Genomic DNA, 17,510 nt, shown 5'->3' on the forward strand with positions numbered 1-17,510 from the left:
TACCCAATCCACCGGCCACCTTCACGCCATCCTCAAATCCTTTGACGCTAAATCCTTACCCATCCCCCACCGCTGGCCAAGACCTCCTAACCGCCAACCGAAACCCTTTCTTCAAACCCCACCGCCGGCCCACCCATTAAACCCTTCCATTATGATGATTTTAATCATCATATTTCCTTTACTAAATTATCTCCAAGAGAAAAGGAAAGTAATTACCTCAATTTGAAATTTGAAATTCAAATTTAAAAAACTTTTCTTATTTGTAAGTCTTAATTAGGAAAGTGCATAAATTCAAGTCTATTTGAAATTCAAATTAAATTGGATTTCATGATATCTTTCCTAATTCCCATGTGTTGTTTTGTAAACTCATAAAACTCTCCCCACAACTCCCCCACTCCTCTTAATGTCACCCCCCCCCCCAATTGGTGGCTTCCCCATTAATTTCCATTAAAGCTCCCAATCCCACTTTAATTTGAATTCAAAATTCAAATAAAATCCCGCCAAATCCACTTAAAAAATTTGAAATTAATTTCAAATTTTTATTAAACTTCCTCTCCCCTTTTTTTTACCTATTCAAAGCCCTCACCCAAACTTACCCCTCCTCCTCCTCTCCACCTTGGCCGCCCCTTTTCTCTTGCATCCCCTCTCTTGGAAACCCTAGTTTGCTCATGAGACTTGAAGCCAAGAGAAGAAGGCATCCTCCTCTCCCAACCTCATCGTCATTGGTGCATGGCCGATCCTGAGGTCGATCATGGCCTCGCTTATAACTCCCTCGGGGAAATTGACATTCTCCGCTCCCCTTTCTACGAGCCCGACTAGGAGTACGACGAATCGATGGAAGAATACGTCAATCACATCCTCTACTGTTTAGTGGGGACGATTGATCTTCAAAAAAACCAAGACGCCTTGGTTCATCAGCGGTCACCCGCCACCTCCTCCACCGCCAGCTACTTCTCCATCAACGAAGGTCTTCGGCGCCATCTTCCTAGTGGTAATCTCCTTCCTTATAGGATTCGTCTTTCTCCGCTAAGGCCTAAGAGTGGAAAAGTGAGAAGGTGCTCAAGGTGAACTTCTCGTTATTAAGTGTTGGGTTTTGTTATGAGCATGTAACATTTACTATTATCTTTGGATTTTTTATTAAATTGTTTGGCTAATCTCAATAGCACTTCTTTGCCTAAGCAAGTTAAAAACTTTGAATTATGAAATCTATCTTTATTGCAAGCAATAATTCTATAGTGACACATTTTGGTCAATTGTTCGTTATAATTTCTCAAGTAACTCCTACATATTTCACATCAATAATGCTCCAAAAACTTGAATCTTCTTCATGTGACTTTCTTTCATGTCTGTATATAATTTCTGCCACTTTTGCTAACATAAAGTCCCACATTTCATAAATCAAATATAAGCATGATTTATCCGTGTCAGCCTCTCTCAACGTATCAAAAATTGGATCAGTGGAAGACAAAATGTAGTCTACATTATCCCACCACAAATCATTTAAGATATTTTCTTTAACATACATTGCCTTCCCAACATCATCTTCTTGATAGCAAGATCAATTCTCACTAATCACCATAGATTGAAGAGCATTTTTAATTTATTTGAATCTTCTAAACATGATTATTGTAGAGGCAAAATGAGTTTTAGCAACATCTAACATTCTCAAGTGGGAGAAATCATTAAACATTGAAAGTCTCATCGAATGGTTCATAATAAATTTTTTTATCAGAACAGCATCATCTGCAACCACTGTTATCCAAGGACATTCAACATAGCTGATTTCATTAGCCTCTGTATTCTTTGCTGCACAAAAATTTTTTAGAGCAAGATTTAAAGTGTGCACAACACAGGGTGTCCAAAATATATGGGGATAAGTTTGCTCCATCAATAATCCTGCAACTCTACACATCGGTGGATTATCTGTAATAACATGCACAACATTTGACGGCCCAATCATGACTATCACCTTTTTAATCAAATTGGTAATGAAATGTTTATTCTTATATTCTCCTTTACAATTCACAGCTTTAATGAATATTGTGTAATTCTTTGTAACGACCATGAAATTAATAAGGGGTCTTCTTTGAGGATCTGTCTAACCATCACACACCAAACTAACACATTTTTCTTTTCACACTCTTTTTGTTGGTTCAAGCAATGTCTCAATATGTGCTCTTTTCCTTTCTAATAATTTCGATCTTAATGCATTGTAGCCAGGTAGAACATATCTTGCAAGGTTGTTACATGCAAAAATAAATGCATTTTTATAATGAGGATTCCTTGCAAGGTTGAAAGTAAGTCCCGCTGAGAAAAACATCATTGCTATTTCACCATCCAATTCCTCTCGCTGCTGCAAATTAAATGTCTTCTCTAGAGCACTACTGGCAACTCCTTTTCTTTTCTTTGTTTCATATCCTTTACTTCTAAGTTCTAAATGATAAAGCTTGATCAACTCTCATAGATGAGGAAGAAGTGTGGGATGAGCCATGAGTAGATGGCAACGGTATCTCTTTAGGGAGTGTCCTTTTGATCCTAGATTCAGCTGCATCTTGTCTGTTCAATTCAATCAACTGCGACGTAGTATTCTTAGGACACATTTTAATTCTATGGCCAGAAATCTTAAGTAGATGTGCCTTCACCCTAGAATAAGATCCTTTGTAGGTGCACCACCATAATTGCATTTGAATGGCACATTCCCTCATCCTTCAGATGTTTTTCCTAACTTTGCAACATGAATCCATAACGGCTTATCAGTTTTTACAGATGACTCTTTTGAACCTTCACCTAATCCACTCCTGCCAATAGCAGAGCTCATTTTGCTTTAAAATACACTGGTGTAATAGAAGAAAAAAGTTTTAACAAGTTAGTTGACATATTTTAAAATATTTAAAACATTATATCATAGATTATATGACATGTATGGAAAAGAAGACATGTCTATTTAAAACATTATTTCATATATTAAATGACACTAACTCACTGGTGAAATAGATTATATGACACTAAGAAATTAGAGCTTGGTGTATATTCCTCCTAAATCATAATGGATATTCTCTATTTGAACTACTATCCTTCAACATAGAAATTATAATTTCATTTATATCTTAATTATTCATTGTTTTTATCTAGATAAGATTGTAACAAACCAATCATACATAGGAATACATCAAGTTAAATTGATATGAAGTGAAATTAAAATATCCCAATAATAAGACAACATGAATACAACAATATACCAGTCTGCTGGGGGTCCAAGGGGGCGCTGACCAATGGCAGGCTCGACCTTACTTGATAAGATTGTAACAAACTAACCATTCGACCGCTCGGCGTTGCGCCCTGGCGAGGGTTGCGGGGTCAAGGGGCAACGCCCCTACGGGAGTTTCCGGGGGCGCTGCCCCCGGAACAAATTTTTAGGGTAAGAGTAATTTGAAGTTCTGCTTGTTTTTAAAGTTCGTAAGTTGTTTGTATAGAAAGATACCGAGTGGTACCGAGCATGTACCGAGTGGTATCGAGCATGTACCTAGTGGTACCGAGCATGTACTGAGAGGCAACGAGCATGTATCTAGCGGTACTGAGCTTGTACCTAGCGGTACTGAGCATGTACTGAGCAGTACCGAGCGGTACCAAGCATGTACCTAACGATACCTAATGGTACCGAGCATGTACATTACCTTTTTTTAGTAAGTTTCAAAAAACAACAATTAATATTTCAATTAATCTAGATATTTTCAACAATGAAGAGAAGAAATGGCGAAATTCACTTACAGGTCTTGGCTCTTTTGCGCGTAGAAGGTGCTTTGTTTGGCGTTGATCGCGAACTTTGCCTCGGCTGACCGCATGATCGCGAACTTTGCCTCTGCTGACCGCAGAAATCACGCAGGAACGAAGGAATGGGAAAGACGAGCTCGGCTTGGCCTTGGCTCGAGCAGATATGACGAAGGAACATGAGGCGAAGGCAGCGGGCTCCGTTTGGAGTCGGCAGCGAGCTCGCCCGGTCTGCCTTAGAAGATTTCTTTCGTGGATCGGAAAAATAGGGCTTCTCGTTCGCAGAGAAGGCTAAATAGAACGAATCGGACGATTTTATTATTTAATAACCGGACATGCGTGTCCAATTTTAATTTTAATTTTTTAAATTGCGACACTCCAATGCCGTGCCGAACACGTATCCATGCAGTGTCGGACGCATGTCCGTGCCCGACACTGCATACCCTCTTTAAGCGGAGTGTCGGTGCATCATAGTTGCGAACTCAAGTGTTTCCTATCACAATTCTTTTTTAAATAGTAGTCCTCTACCTAGTGACTTCTTGATGTACTTAAAGATATGAAAGACAAACTCCCAATGTTCATGTTTAGGAGATTGCATGAGTTGACTAACAATTCTAATGGCAATAAAAATATATAATTTTTCTTCCCTCTGGACAGGCTCCAGATGGGGTCTTCTTCCCTCTCCTTTCATGATTTCCACCTCATCTTCCTCCTTGCGAATTTCAGAATTCGTACTTTTTCCTTCCATTCTTTTCGCTACAGAATCGAAGCCGCCGTTTGGTTTTGAATTTCTAACATCTTTTTCATCAAATTCCATCTATCGGCAACTTACCCTTCCATGGAGGAAATCCTTTCCTCCATCGTCGTTTTGATTTGATTCATCTCTCCCTCAAGCCTTTCCTTTAGAGCATCCACTTTTTTGGCCGACATAACAATCCAGAGTTTGTAGAAACAAAAAATATGGATTTGGAACTCCAAAAATAGCAATCTCCCTTCCTTCCGGACAAAAATTCACCGCTAAAATTAGCCGAAAACAGCCCTCCACCGGTCCCACGACTTGCTCTGATACCAATTTGATAGGAAATACTTGAGTTCGCAAGCAACCATAAGGGAATACTCCAGTTCGCAAGCAAACCTATCACTAATTGGAGAAAAACAGCCAGAAATAAGCAAATTCTGGGCGAAATCAGCCCCAAAACGATAGATTGCAATAAGGGAAACAAAGCAAAACCAACATGAAAGCAAGATACAAGTGATCCTCAATTCGAGAGGAGGATCGTCTTTCCCAAATCTCTAGACAAAAGAGTCTAGAGCCCAAATGCCAAGAAACCTTAATTTTCAATCAATCAAAACATGAAAACTCCCTAATTCCCTCATGCACTTTAATACAAAAGGTTTCCTAATTAATTTTCCCTCCCAAAACCTAAGCCGCCCCACCCTTTTCCCTTTTGAAATCGTTTTGCTGGATGGGACCCACCCAAATGGCGGAAAAGGGAGGAAGGAGGCGGGCTACTTCCACCTCCTGTAAACTTGCTGAACCAGCCCCATGACCGACTGGGCCGGTTCAGCCAGAACCGGCGTAACAAATTGGTATCTTAAATTGGAACCTTTCTTTGACACCACTTATGATGGGTTCATTGATGATGAAAAATTCATATTTGGATATTGTATCTTTGTGGGAGGTAATTTGGTCACATGAAAGGGCAAGAAAGGTGGTCAGATTAAGCATGGAGGCAAAATACAAAGCCTTGATACACACTATTTGTAAGAGGATACATGTTAAAATCTGCATTGGGGATGTTACTTTTCAACTTACTCTATATATGGTCACACTATTTGTAAGAGGATGTGTTGAAAATATTGGGGATATTACTTTTCAACTTACTCTATATATGGGTCTAAACTATTTTAATCGAGCTGTTATTTAGAGTAGTCTTGTGTTTCATAAAAGAACAAATTACATTGAGGTTGATTGTCATTTTGTTTGAGCTATAGTATCATCAAAGAAAATTATTGCTCATGTTCCCAGCTCAGAGAAATTAATAGATATTTTTGCCAAGGTTCGAATTCCACTTTACTTTTCTAAGCTATGTAACAAGCTGGAGCTAATTCTATATGCTTTAACTTGAGGGAACTGTTGGAAAGTACAAGATGGGAAATAGTTATTTGGAAAAGAACTTAAATTAGTTTATTAGCTTGCATTATGATTCTCATAATTGAGAATATCTCCATTTTTTTTCTTCCATTTGTATTTTATTTCTTTTCTTATTTGTTGGCACTCAACTTAGTTAAAAAGATACACATCAGATTTTTTTTCTCTTCAATAGTTGCATTTTTAATACTATCACTTCTTGCATGCTTGGTTTAATTGGAGATCCAATTATTTATACTGATCTTACCAAGATAAATCTTTTAAAGATGTAAATATTTTTTGTAATTATAGTGTTTTGTGTCCTGTTAACTGAAAACCTAATTACTTGTACTTTTCTTCTCTCAGATGGCTGAGTATAGGGTTTCAATTTATGGGAGAAAGCAGAGTGAGTGGGATCAACTTGCAAGTTGGATAGTAAATAATGAATTATATAGTGAGAATGTTGTCTGGTTAATACAGGTAATTCTGTATATTCCATTATGTGTTTGAAGTTTTAGAGATAACAACATGAATATTTTATTCTTTACTCAGCCTTACTTTTTCTGTGTGTGAAGTTTATTTCATTCTCACTCTTTTATATCAGGTCCGACTTGTGCAATTGCTATCATGTTTTCTTCATTTAATTGTCATATTGTTTTGCGGGTATATTATCAAGTGATTTTGACCCCTATATGTGCGGCTATGTCAATATAACCAAAATGAATGGAAACAGCAAAAAAAAATTATAAATAGCATGATAATATTTCATGTCAAATAATTGGAATAAGGTTAATGTGGATGATGATAAGAATTTATCATCCATATTGACTTTGAAAATAAAAGGCAACCTATATGTTTACCTCTACTTTTTGATTTGGCGATTTCTGCAAAGTCAACTCATATATGGAAAATCTTCTTGTCTAGAAAAAAGAGCATTTCCATTGCCAGCATGTCTTGTCTCATTACTTTGATTGCTTTGTGGACGGTCATTTTTAATTTCTATCTTGTACTGGAAAACAAAATTTGAATCTCTGATATGGATGGAAGCTATTCAAAAGGATCAATTAACCATCTGGCATTAGTTTCTCTCCTATCCGGACTTAAAATTTTTTTTTTTTTTATTCTAAGACATTATCAGATGTTTATGGCATGCATTTTGTCTTATTTTATGTTTAGCTCTTCTTGATCAGTGAAAACAGGATGCGTACTTTTAGTAGACATTGTTGTTTCTTTAGCAGACATTGCTGTTTCTTTCATTTTGTAATTAAATTATGTATTGTAGAAGTGCTATATGTTAGGATATCGTCTCTATAATTTACTCAAAATAAGTTTTTATTGAGGACAAATATATATAATGTGTTGTATAAATCATTATGGAAAGTCTGCTAGCTATTTTTGTTATTTAGATAACTTCCAATTCCAAATTTAAGAATTATTTAAATTTAAATTACCTCCTGTAATCTTCTCTAAACGCTTGGGTTGCACATTGATTGGCCACATAGTAATTCAGCTAGCTGGAGGGTGTAAATGAGAGAGTAGATTTTGATTGAAATCAAAGAGTAAAGAAATAAAATGGCTTTTCGAATGATTAAAAAAGAGGGGAAATGTTAAAAAGAAAAGATATTTTGTGGTTGTAATGCAGTATCTTAATGTAGTTTAAATCATGGTTGTGCTCGAAATTTTTTTGACAATTTCGTAGACATGTGGAAAGTTACACTTTTGAGGAACTTTAAGTTGATAGATGTTTGTTTTAATTAATTTTTTATTTGATCTCTCTTTTTTGCTATTCTTTGTCTTAAAAGATTTTGGGTATTTCTTTTTGGGTGGATTTGGTGTACCTAGATCTGGGGAAGAGCGTTTTCTTGTGCTTTTTTTATTAAGTATATGTAACCTACTTATAGTGAATCAAATTTTATATCTTTTCTCATTGACGCTGGTATTTTTTTTACCCGACTCACTAATGCTTAGTCTTTTCTTTTTGCATTTGGTCTCATTATTATTTTATTTTTTATGATCATTGTATTCACTATGGTTTATGTGTCCACATCAAAGTTATTTTTTTTCCTAACAACCTATATTAGAGCCTAATGTGGAATATGATGGTCATGAAGTATGAAATTAATAAGTTTAACGGCTCAAAGAATTTTGAGCTTTTGAGATCTAGGATGTGAAATGTCTTAAAATAATAAGGACTTGTGTCATGAGACATTTGAATATGCGTAGGATTATAATTGAAGAAAAGGTTAAGATGGATGAAAAAATTCTCCTGATGATCCAACTGTATGAGGTCTTGACAAAGCTTTTGGAGAAAATGATCTCGAGGGGTTTTGGCTAAATTTGGAGATTTTGAATATGATATTTGCGCATAACCTAAAATCTCACCAACAAATTTTATTAGATGCAAAGATTATACTTGCTATGCATACAAAAATGCATACTAATGAAATCATATCTTAATAAGTTTAATTATATTATTTAGGATTTAAGAAATTTTGATATGATGGTTGATTATGAGAATTAAGTGTATAATTATTGTGCTTTTACTGTATCAGCTATTAGCATTTATGTTGCACCATATTATATGGCAAAGGTGGAATCCACTTAGAGGATGTTAGGCCATGCTTGGATTTATTTTTTGTTTCATTTTTTTATTCTCTACATCAAAAAAATTGTTATTTAAGTGTAGAAAACATGTTTGGCAATGATGCTTATATTTCTTGTTTTGAAAAGAGAAAAATGCGGTGTTTATTGAAATTTTATTATTTTGGCAATGATGTTTACATTTATTATTTTGAAAAAAAAAACGGTCTTTTCTAAAATTGTAATATTTATGAGACTATTTCACATGTTTGGCAATGATGTTTTCATTTCTTGTTTTGAAAGTCCCTCGCATTCATTTCATGCAATTTCCTCTTTTTTCAATGCACTGCATTGCTAAAATATTTTAAAAGTACATGTTGGCAACTTTTTCTTTGTTTCAAAGTTTGTTTTATGTAGAAGTAGGCCACTTTTCGCTTGAAATCTTGAGTTTCATATTTTCTGGTACAGATTCCACGGCTATATAATATATACAAGGAAATGGGGATAGTAACTTCATTTCAGACCTTACTCGACAATATTTTTCTTCCTCTTTTTGAGGTTACTGTTGACCCGGATTCACATCCCCAGTTACATATTTTCTTAAAACAGGTTTGTCTTCATTACTATTATTTATGCTTCCACTTTGTTCTCTCTCCTTATTTTTAGAATAAGCATGTATATTTCCAGAAATTTAATAGTATTATTGCTGTGTGAATACACTGCATCATAGCCTTGTGATTAATAATTTTTATTCTGTTTGTTATTGTGGATTCAAAAGGAATATTTACTCCTGTGGTGCTGTATTGCTTAGCTATTGCACCATTTAGTTGTTTCCAAACCGCATCCCTTTACGTTCATGGAAGCTACAGATAATTTGATTCAAAAGTTGCTTGCCGAAGTGGCACATTTCTTAGGAAAAAATCCAGATGAAACTACTAAAGATGATCCTCCTACCCCTCATGATCACAGAAGCTAGGGCTCTAGGGAAGAGGATGAAGCCAGAGCTGGATATGGCTTGCAACCATGGAGTGAGCTATTATTTCCTTTTCAGTCAGCATGCAATCAGCCTAAAGAAATCAAAAAGCTTTTCCTTAGTGAATCATCTACATTTGTATCCAGCCATTGCTATGACATTCTTGGAAAATGTTAACGATCAGACTGATATTGACTTTCAAACTGATCAACGTATTTGGGGCATTGGACCAACAATCTTGAAGGTTATCTTGAAGATAAGTCAGTATAAAGTATGGGTATACGAACTGGCTAAAGCTTTAACGACCAAACCCTGCTATCTGAATTGATTTTTTCGGTTCACTTGTCATTTTCTCACAAGTGGCAGGCTAATAAAGCCTCCCATCAGTATCATCTGGAATCATTGCCAATGAGGCCTCTTAAGCATTACAGATTCTAATATTTCTCTTCTTTATATATTTTTTCTATTATTTATTTGTTTTTAATTCTTCTCACGCTATCCATTGGATGATGCAGAAAAATACTTTACAATAGTCATCTCGATCTTCATGATTCCCCAAACTGTTATCAAGTCTTCTCTTTTTGATGCGACCTACCTCTTGACTTTGGATCTGGCCAATGCATTTGGGGCATTGGAACATCAACCTTGAAGGCTATGTAGAAGCTTAGGCAATTTAAAGTTTGTTATACCAACTGGCTAAGCGTTTCATCCAAACCCACTATCTGAATTCTATTTTCTGAGGATCGGATTGATATTGACTTTGGAACTGGTCAACGTATTTGGGGCATTTGAACAACAATCTTGAAGGTTATCTAGAGGCTTAGTCAATATTAAGTATGGGTGTACCAACTGGCTAAGTGTTATCTGATATCATAACCAAACCATATGACCACCTGGCACATGGCTTTCCACCTTTCGGTTATAACAACCTCACGTGCTCTGTACAATTGTCTCCACTACTCTCCTCTATACCTCATCTATATATACTACACCTGTATTCTACAGTGATTTAGTGATATGAGAATGACGATACAATCTTTAACTGCATTAAGCTTCTCTGCTGTTTTTCTCCTTTCCATTTGATTCTGCAAGTCTTCATGGTATCCGAGCTGTAGCTTCACAGCACATCAGCAGCATCTCATGGCAGATCAAGATTCGGTCTCCTCCTTACCGCAAAACTCAAATGCTACAGTAACAATGGCGGAATATACCATTCCTCCTCTGAAGTTTTTGATCTCAAATCTAAAACACATTGTACCCACTGTACTAACTAGTGAGAATTATTCCATCTGGCGACTCCAAATATTCCAGCACTTCTCCGCTAACTGGTTCAAGGGACATCTCACTGGAAGTCTAGCTTGTCCATCAGTTTTCGATCCTACTAAACCATCTGAAGATTATCGAACCTGGAGTCTCATCGATCGGAACTTGATATCGGCTCTATTCTCTACTATTTCACGAGCTGTATTGCCATATGTTTTAAACCTCTCCACTGCTAACGCCATCTGGATAACCCTCGAATAGAGACTGCAACCGACAAACAGATCTCGGGTGATACAGCTCAAAAACGAGCTTCATCACATCCAAATGGGAGATTCTACTATGATGCAGTACCTTGCCCAGGTTAAATCCCTGGTCGACAACATAGCTGCTTCCGGATCCTTTGTAGACACAGAAGATATAATCTTATATATCATGAATGGTCTACCATCTCCATACAACTCATTCAAAAGTGCCATTCACACCGCTCTACAACCTGTAAGTCTTGAAGTTCTTTATTCCCTTCTCTGCAGCGAGGAGATTAATCTTAGAAATGAGCGGATGCATGAGGCCGGAGCTACCTCAGAACACACCGCTCTGTTTTCCAATAGATCAAATAACTACAAAGGAAGATCAAATAGCTATTCTCAAAACCGATCACAGTCTTGGTCAAGGGCAAGGAACAAGGAAATCCATACCCAGCAGTACTCCACTGATGACACAGACTCCATCGAATACTCGTCCAGTGTGTCAAATTTGCGGCAAAATAGGACACATTGCATTGAACTGCTGCCATAGATGCAACCTTCAGTATGCACCAACCAATCCGTCCAACAATCGAGCTCTGCTTTCTCATCAAAACTCTTCTAAAACAGCTGATTGGATACTGGATTCGGGTGCTTCAACTCACCTCACCTCAAACGTTTCCCATCTACAACAACCAACTCATTACAATGGGAGTGATTCCATATCAATTGCCAACGGACATACGCTTCCTATCCAACACTCCAGTCAAGGATTGCTTCCGCTTCCCGAAACCAATCGTAAGCTCTACCTACACAATCTTCTTCATGTCCCCACTCTATCTCATAACTTACTTTTAATATCCAAACTCACTGCCGATAATAACGTGTCCATCTCATTTGATTCTCATGGCTTCTTAATTAAGGATCTTCAAGACAATCGAACGCTCCTGTGTGGCCGTAGCCTTGACGGCATCTACCCGCTTCGCACTCCGCCGTCACAACCCCAGCAAGTGCTTCGAGCCACTACCAACTCCGTCTCCCTTTGGCACGCCAGGCTCGGGCATCCCCACACTCAACTCCTCTCGGTTCTAGCCAAGTCCATCCCTACGTTATGTACTTCTGCTATGTCTTCGTTTGTTTTCATCTCCTGTAATGTGGCAAAAAGCCACAAGTTATCTTTTAATTTTAGTCAATGTATGTCTACGAAGCCATTTCAGCTCGTTCACTCCGATTTATGGGGTCCTGCCCCCGTTCTCTCTATGAATGGATACCGTTATTATGTTCTTTTCATTGATGACTTTTACCGCTTCAGTTGGCTTTATCTATTACAATCTAAGCAAGAGGTCTTTCTTAAATTTCAGCAGTTCCACTCCTTAGTAAAGAATGTCTTTAATTCCGACATTCAACAATTTCGTTCCGATGGAGGGGGGGAATTTACCAGCATTGCATTTAAAACTTACCTTCTCACCCACGGTATACAACATCAATTCAGCTGCCCTCATACAACCGAGCAGAATGGGATCGCTGAACGAAAACACCGCACCTCATCGAACTCACTTGCACTCTGCTACACGCTGCTTCTCTACCCCTAACCTTCTGGGCCGAAGCCTTGTCCACCGCTCACTACCTTATAAATCGACTACCATCCAAAGTCTTGTCTCACAAATCTCCGTATCATCTTCTTCACGGCAAATCTCCCTCTTATCTTCACTTACGCACGTTTGGGTGCCTCTGTTTCCCATGGCTTCAACCTCAAGCTCCCACCAAATTATCTCCACGTTCTCATGAGTGTCTGTTCCTGAGCTACTCCACTTCCCATAAGGGCTACCGCTGTCTTCATCTTCAAACTCGCAAAATACACATCTCTCGCCACGTTGTGTTTCATGAACACATATTTCCCCTTCAAACATCTTCAGTCCCCTCACCTGAATCTCATATTTCTTTACCCACATCTCCACTTCTCCTCATGCCCACGTCATCTCTACCCAACAGTTAACAAATTAATTCAAATTCTCAACTCCCGCCCAATCCTACACAACTCCCACCATCTCAACCATCTCTATTTCAGCCCATGTCCACATCACCCTCTCCACCAGTCTCTTATGAACCATCTTCAATCCCTTCTCCTCCTGCTCCAACTACTTCCCAACCTGTCCCTACCTCTCATCCTATGCTAACAAGAGCCAAAACCGGTCACTCCAAACCAAAGCTTCTATACGATCTATCAGCAACCCAATCTACTCAAACAACACCTTCCACCTACAAACAGGCGATCCAACATCGGCAGTGGAAGGAAGCAATGTCCGTTGAATACTTTGCACTCCAACAACAGAGGACTTGGTCTCTGGTCCCGCCCCCGGAGGATAAACCAGTATTGGGTTGCCGTTGGACATTCAAAACCAAGTTTCTAGTTAACGGTGAGGTCGATCGTTATAAGGCCAGGTTGGTTGCTCAAGGTTACACTCAGGAAAAAGGCATCAACTACACGGACACCTTCAGTCCGGTGGCCAAAATGCCTACCATACGCATTTTGCTCACAGTCGCTCTTCATCGCAATTGGCCCATCCTACAGCTCGATGTGGCCAACGCATTCCTGCACGGAGATTTGAACGACGAAGTGTATATGATGCAGCCACCCGGATTTGTCGATAGTCACCGACCGGATCACGTCTGTCGTCTACACAAGTCCATCTACGGACTGAAACAGTCCCCTCGGCAATGGTTCAGCAAACTTACCACCTTCCTTCTGAGCTTCGGCTTCCATTTTAGTAAGGCTGATCCCTCATTTCTCATATTATCAAATAACAAGATACAAATCTACTTCCTCATATACGTGGACGACCTGCTTCTCCTGGGCAATGATTAGTCCACGATTCAGCATCTCCTCTCTCAGCTACACACTCATTTCTCCCTCAAGCAACTGGGCAACATTTTCCTGTTTCTTGGCATCCAAGTGGAGAAAAGTTCTGAAGGGTATTTACTTCATCAACAACATTATGCCAAAGACTTACTCATTGCAGCAGGCTTCGACAACAGCAAACTGGCTCCAACCCCTATCTCAGAAAAATCTCTGTCCTCTGCTCCAGATGACCAACCCTTCCCTGACCCCCAACACTACCGCAGATTGGCAGGTTCATTACAGTACCTCATTACCAGGCCAGATATCGTGTTTGTAACAAACGTAATATGCCAGAAAATGCACAAGCCTTCGAACAGCGGCTATCACTCCCTCAAACGTCTCTTAAGATACATTCAGGGCACACTGCACTATGGGCTGCCTATCACTAAAGGAGACCTTCAGCTTTCTACATATGCCGACGTCGACTGGGCTGCCGACCCATCGGATCGCAAATCGGTCACAGGATTTTGCACCTTTCTGGGGAAGACACTCATTTCCTGGTGCGTTAAGAAACAAGTCACTGTGGCGAAGTCCTCCACCGAAGCGGAATACCGCTCACTTGCCTCAGCAGTCTCTGATGTCCTATGGCTTCAACGCTTAGTGGCTGAGTTTCAAATTCAGCAATCTTCCCCGACCACCATTTTCTGTGACAACACCTCAGCCACCGCGCTCGCGAACAACCTGGTGTTTCACGCCCGCACTAAGCACATCGAGATCGATTACCATTTTATCAGTGAGCACATTCATCGCCAAGCAATCGTAATAGCTCACATCGCCACAGCTGACCAAACAGCAGACATCCTCACCAAGTCACTGCCTCCACCTCGCTTTCAGGAGCTTAGAGCCAAATTGACCATCCACCCAGCTACAGGTTACTTTGAGGGGGGCTGATATCATAACCAAACCATATGACCACCTGGCACATGGCTTTCCACCTTTTGGTTATAACAACCTCACATGCTCCGTACCATTGTCTCCACTACTCTCCTCTATACCTCATCTTTATAAACTACACCTGTATTCTACAGTGATTTAGTGATATGAGAATGATGATACAATCTTTAACTGCATTAAGCTTCTCTGCTGTTTTTCTCCTTTCCATTTGATTCTGCAGGTCTTCATTATCAACCAAAACCTGCCATCTGAATTGATTTTTTCCTTCACTTGTCATTCCTCACAAGTTACGGGCTAGTTAAAACTCCCTTCAGTATCATCTGGAGTCATTGCCAATGAGGCCTCTTAAGCATTACCGATTTCTAATATTTCTTTTCTTTATATATTTCTTCTATCTTATATTTGCTTTTGACTCTTCTCACTCTATCTATTGGAGGATGCAGAAAATTACTTCATATTAGCCATTTCCATTTTCATGATTTCCCAAACTGTCATTAAGCTTTCCCTTTTTGTTGCCACCTATCTCTTGCTAGGCTTTAGGCTTTTGTGAAGTTTTATTCACTGCGTGCATTTTCTTTTTGACGTCCATTGAACAATTTGGATGTAGTCTAGAAAACAATGTAATATACTATTTGGTTCTTAATTTAAAATATTACAAGTGTAGATGGATGAGATAAATTAAGGAAGCGTTATGAAATAGTAATGTTATAATTACTTTCATTATTAAGAACTCGATGTTTTCTTAGAATTCTTTTTCATAAAGAAGTATAGCATAGCCTCCACTGTCGTCTAAATGATTTAGAGCCGTATTCTCCAGCCCTTACGTGTTTTGTTTTTCCAGGTTGTAGGTTTAGATTTGGTGGATGATGAAAGCAAGCCTGAAAGACGCCCTACAAAACACATGCCTACACCGGCTCAATGGACCAATATTTTTAATCCTGCATTCTCATATTATGCATACTATTGCTACGCAAATTTATATACACTAAACAAGGTATTGAATGTTTTTTCAAAAATTTTCTATGCCAATGTTGAATAATAATATTGTATCATTGAGGGTGCAAATGCGACTTTAGTTTTGTGGTGGCGCCTTAATAGCTGTGAAATTTATTTTTCTGTCATTTTGATTTTCAGCTTCGTGAGTTGAAGGGCATGAATACCATCAAGTTTCGTCCTCATTCTGGGGAGGTTATTATCAGTAATTTTCCTCATTTGTTGAACGCTACAAGCATGAATGCATCTTTCTCATGAACCTTTTTTTACAGACCGGGGATATTGACCATCTTGCCGCAACATTTCTTATAGCTCACAATATCGCCCATGGGATTAACCTGCGGAAATCACCTGTCCTTCAGTACTTATATTATCTTGCTCAGGTATTCAATAATGCTTTGTTTGTTAATTGTATTGAATTTATTATGTTTGCTTTATTTTTTTTCGTAGGAATTACCATATATCGTGTTTCTGTTATGTGATACTTGTGTCCTGATATTGAAGTCCAAGTTTCGTAGATCAATGTTGATATTTATTTATCTCTTCATCAGAACATTAAACTGTAGCCCTTTTTTTTTGTGTGTTTCAGATTGGTTTGGCAATGTCACCTTTGAGTAATAACTCATTATTTCTGGATTACCATCGAAACCCTTTTCCATTGTTTTTCCAAAGGGGTCTTAATGTTTCTCTTTCCACTGACGATCCTCTACAAATTCACCTTACCAAAGAACCATTGGTGGAGGAATACAGTATTGCAGCTTCAGTAAGATCCCTTCTTCCTTTCTTCTCTTGCTAGAGTTGCATTGTACAAATGCTGAATTTGTTTTGTTTTTTTCAGGTGTGGAAGCTAAGTTCTTGTGATTTGTGTGAGATTGCAAGGAATTCAGTTTACCAATCTGGCTTTTCACACGCTCTCAAGGTATATGGGTATAAGCAATGCTTATGCAATGCTGTACATGATGTTTGCCTCTTCAGAAAATGAAATGATGAGCGTGTATTGTGTAATGTCCATTTGCTCCATGTTTATTGTCAACCAAGCATGGCTTATTAGATATCATGATGGGTAGATAGTGTGTGGCACTTCATTTGGTGCATAGTATTAAGATGTGGAGTCTAATTTTTGCCCTATGATGAAAGTGTGCTTAGAGCTAGGCACGGGTCCACTTTTATAGTAATATTGCCAGAGGGGTTGGAAAGGAGACACAAGGAGTTACCCACTTGAAGGGTGGAGCCAAGTCAAGGCATCCAATATTTGCGTTATTTTATTAATGGACTGTTTGGTTTGAAGTGTGTGTCGTGGGTTTTATAAATATTGATGTTTGATTGGATGAAAAATGAACACAAAGTGAAGTAAAAGGAATGTAGTGTAAAGTGTTTTAGTTCATTTTTAGGTAAAATAAATTTATCCAATTTTGAGCGAAAATTGTTATCACAGCAAGCAACTTTTCTTGTTGCCTCCTGTCGACCCTGCGCTACTGCTGGTCGTCACGACCAACGTTCAACAACCACCATCTTTGAACCTTACATTCATTTTACTTTAAATCGAAAAAAAAAAAAAATCATCTTCATGTAGTTTATACTTGTTCAAACAACACGAAAGTATTCATTTTGCACTTCATTCATTTTTTAGCCAACCAAACAGGCCCTAAAATTGTTTTAAGAATTTTATTACCTTTTTTTGGCTGCCCAATATTTTTTTTCTTTGGGGAGGAGAGGGAGGGGAGTCTTATGTTTGTATAAAAGAAATCAGGGTTGCACTTTCTCTAA

General features: G+C 38.4%; 1 protein-coding gene across 2 annotated transcripts in view; it reads left to right on the top strand.

The window, feature by feature from the left end:
- LOC110112272 (AMP deaminase) overlaps nucleotides 1-17,510 on the top strand; it is a 34,001-nt gene that overhangs the window by 14,717 nt on the left and 1,774 nt on the right. For both annotated transcript variants that reach the window (XM_020844433.2, XM_020844434.1), the window contains exons 11-17: nucleotides 6,266-6,379; nucleotides 8,948-9,088; nucleotides 15,592-15,744; nucleotides 15,885-15,938; nucleotides 16,016-16,126; nucleotides 16,333-16,506; nucleotides 16,582-16,662. In XM_020844433.2, the coding sequence (XP_020700092.1) occupies nucleotides 6,266-6,379; nucleotides 8,948-9,088; nucleotides 15,592-15,744; nucleotides 15,885-15,938; nucleotides 16,016-16,126; nucleotides 16,333-16,506; nucleotides 16,582-16,662 (828 nt within the window). The remainder of the gene's footprint in view (nucleotides 1-6,265; nucleotides 6,380-8,947; nucleotides 9,089-15,591; nucleotides 15,745-15,884; nucleotides 15,939-16,015; nucleotides 16,127-16,332; nucleotides 16,507-16,581; nucleotides 16,663-17,510) is intronic.

The sequence above is a fragment of the Dendrobium catenatum genome, unplaced genomic scaffold (genome assembly GCF_001605985.2).
Source record: "Dendrobium catenatum unplaced genomic scaffold, ASM160598v2 fragScaff_scaffold_1038, whole genome shotgun sequence".
Classification (NCBI taxonomy): Eukaryota; Viridiplantae; Streptophyta; class Magnoliopsida; order Asparagales; family Orchidaceae; genus Dendrobium; species Dendrobium catenatum.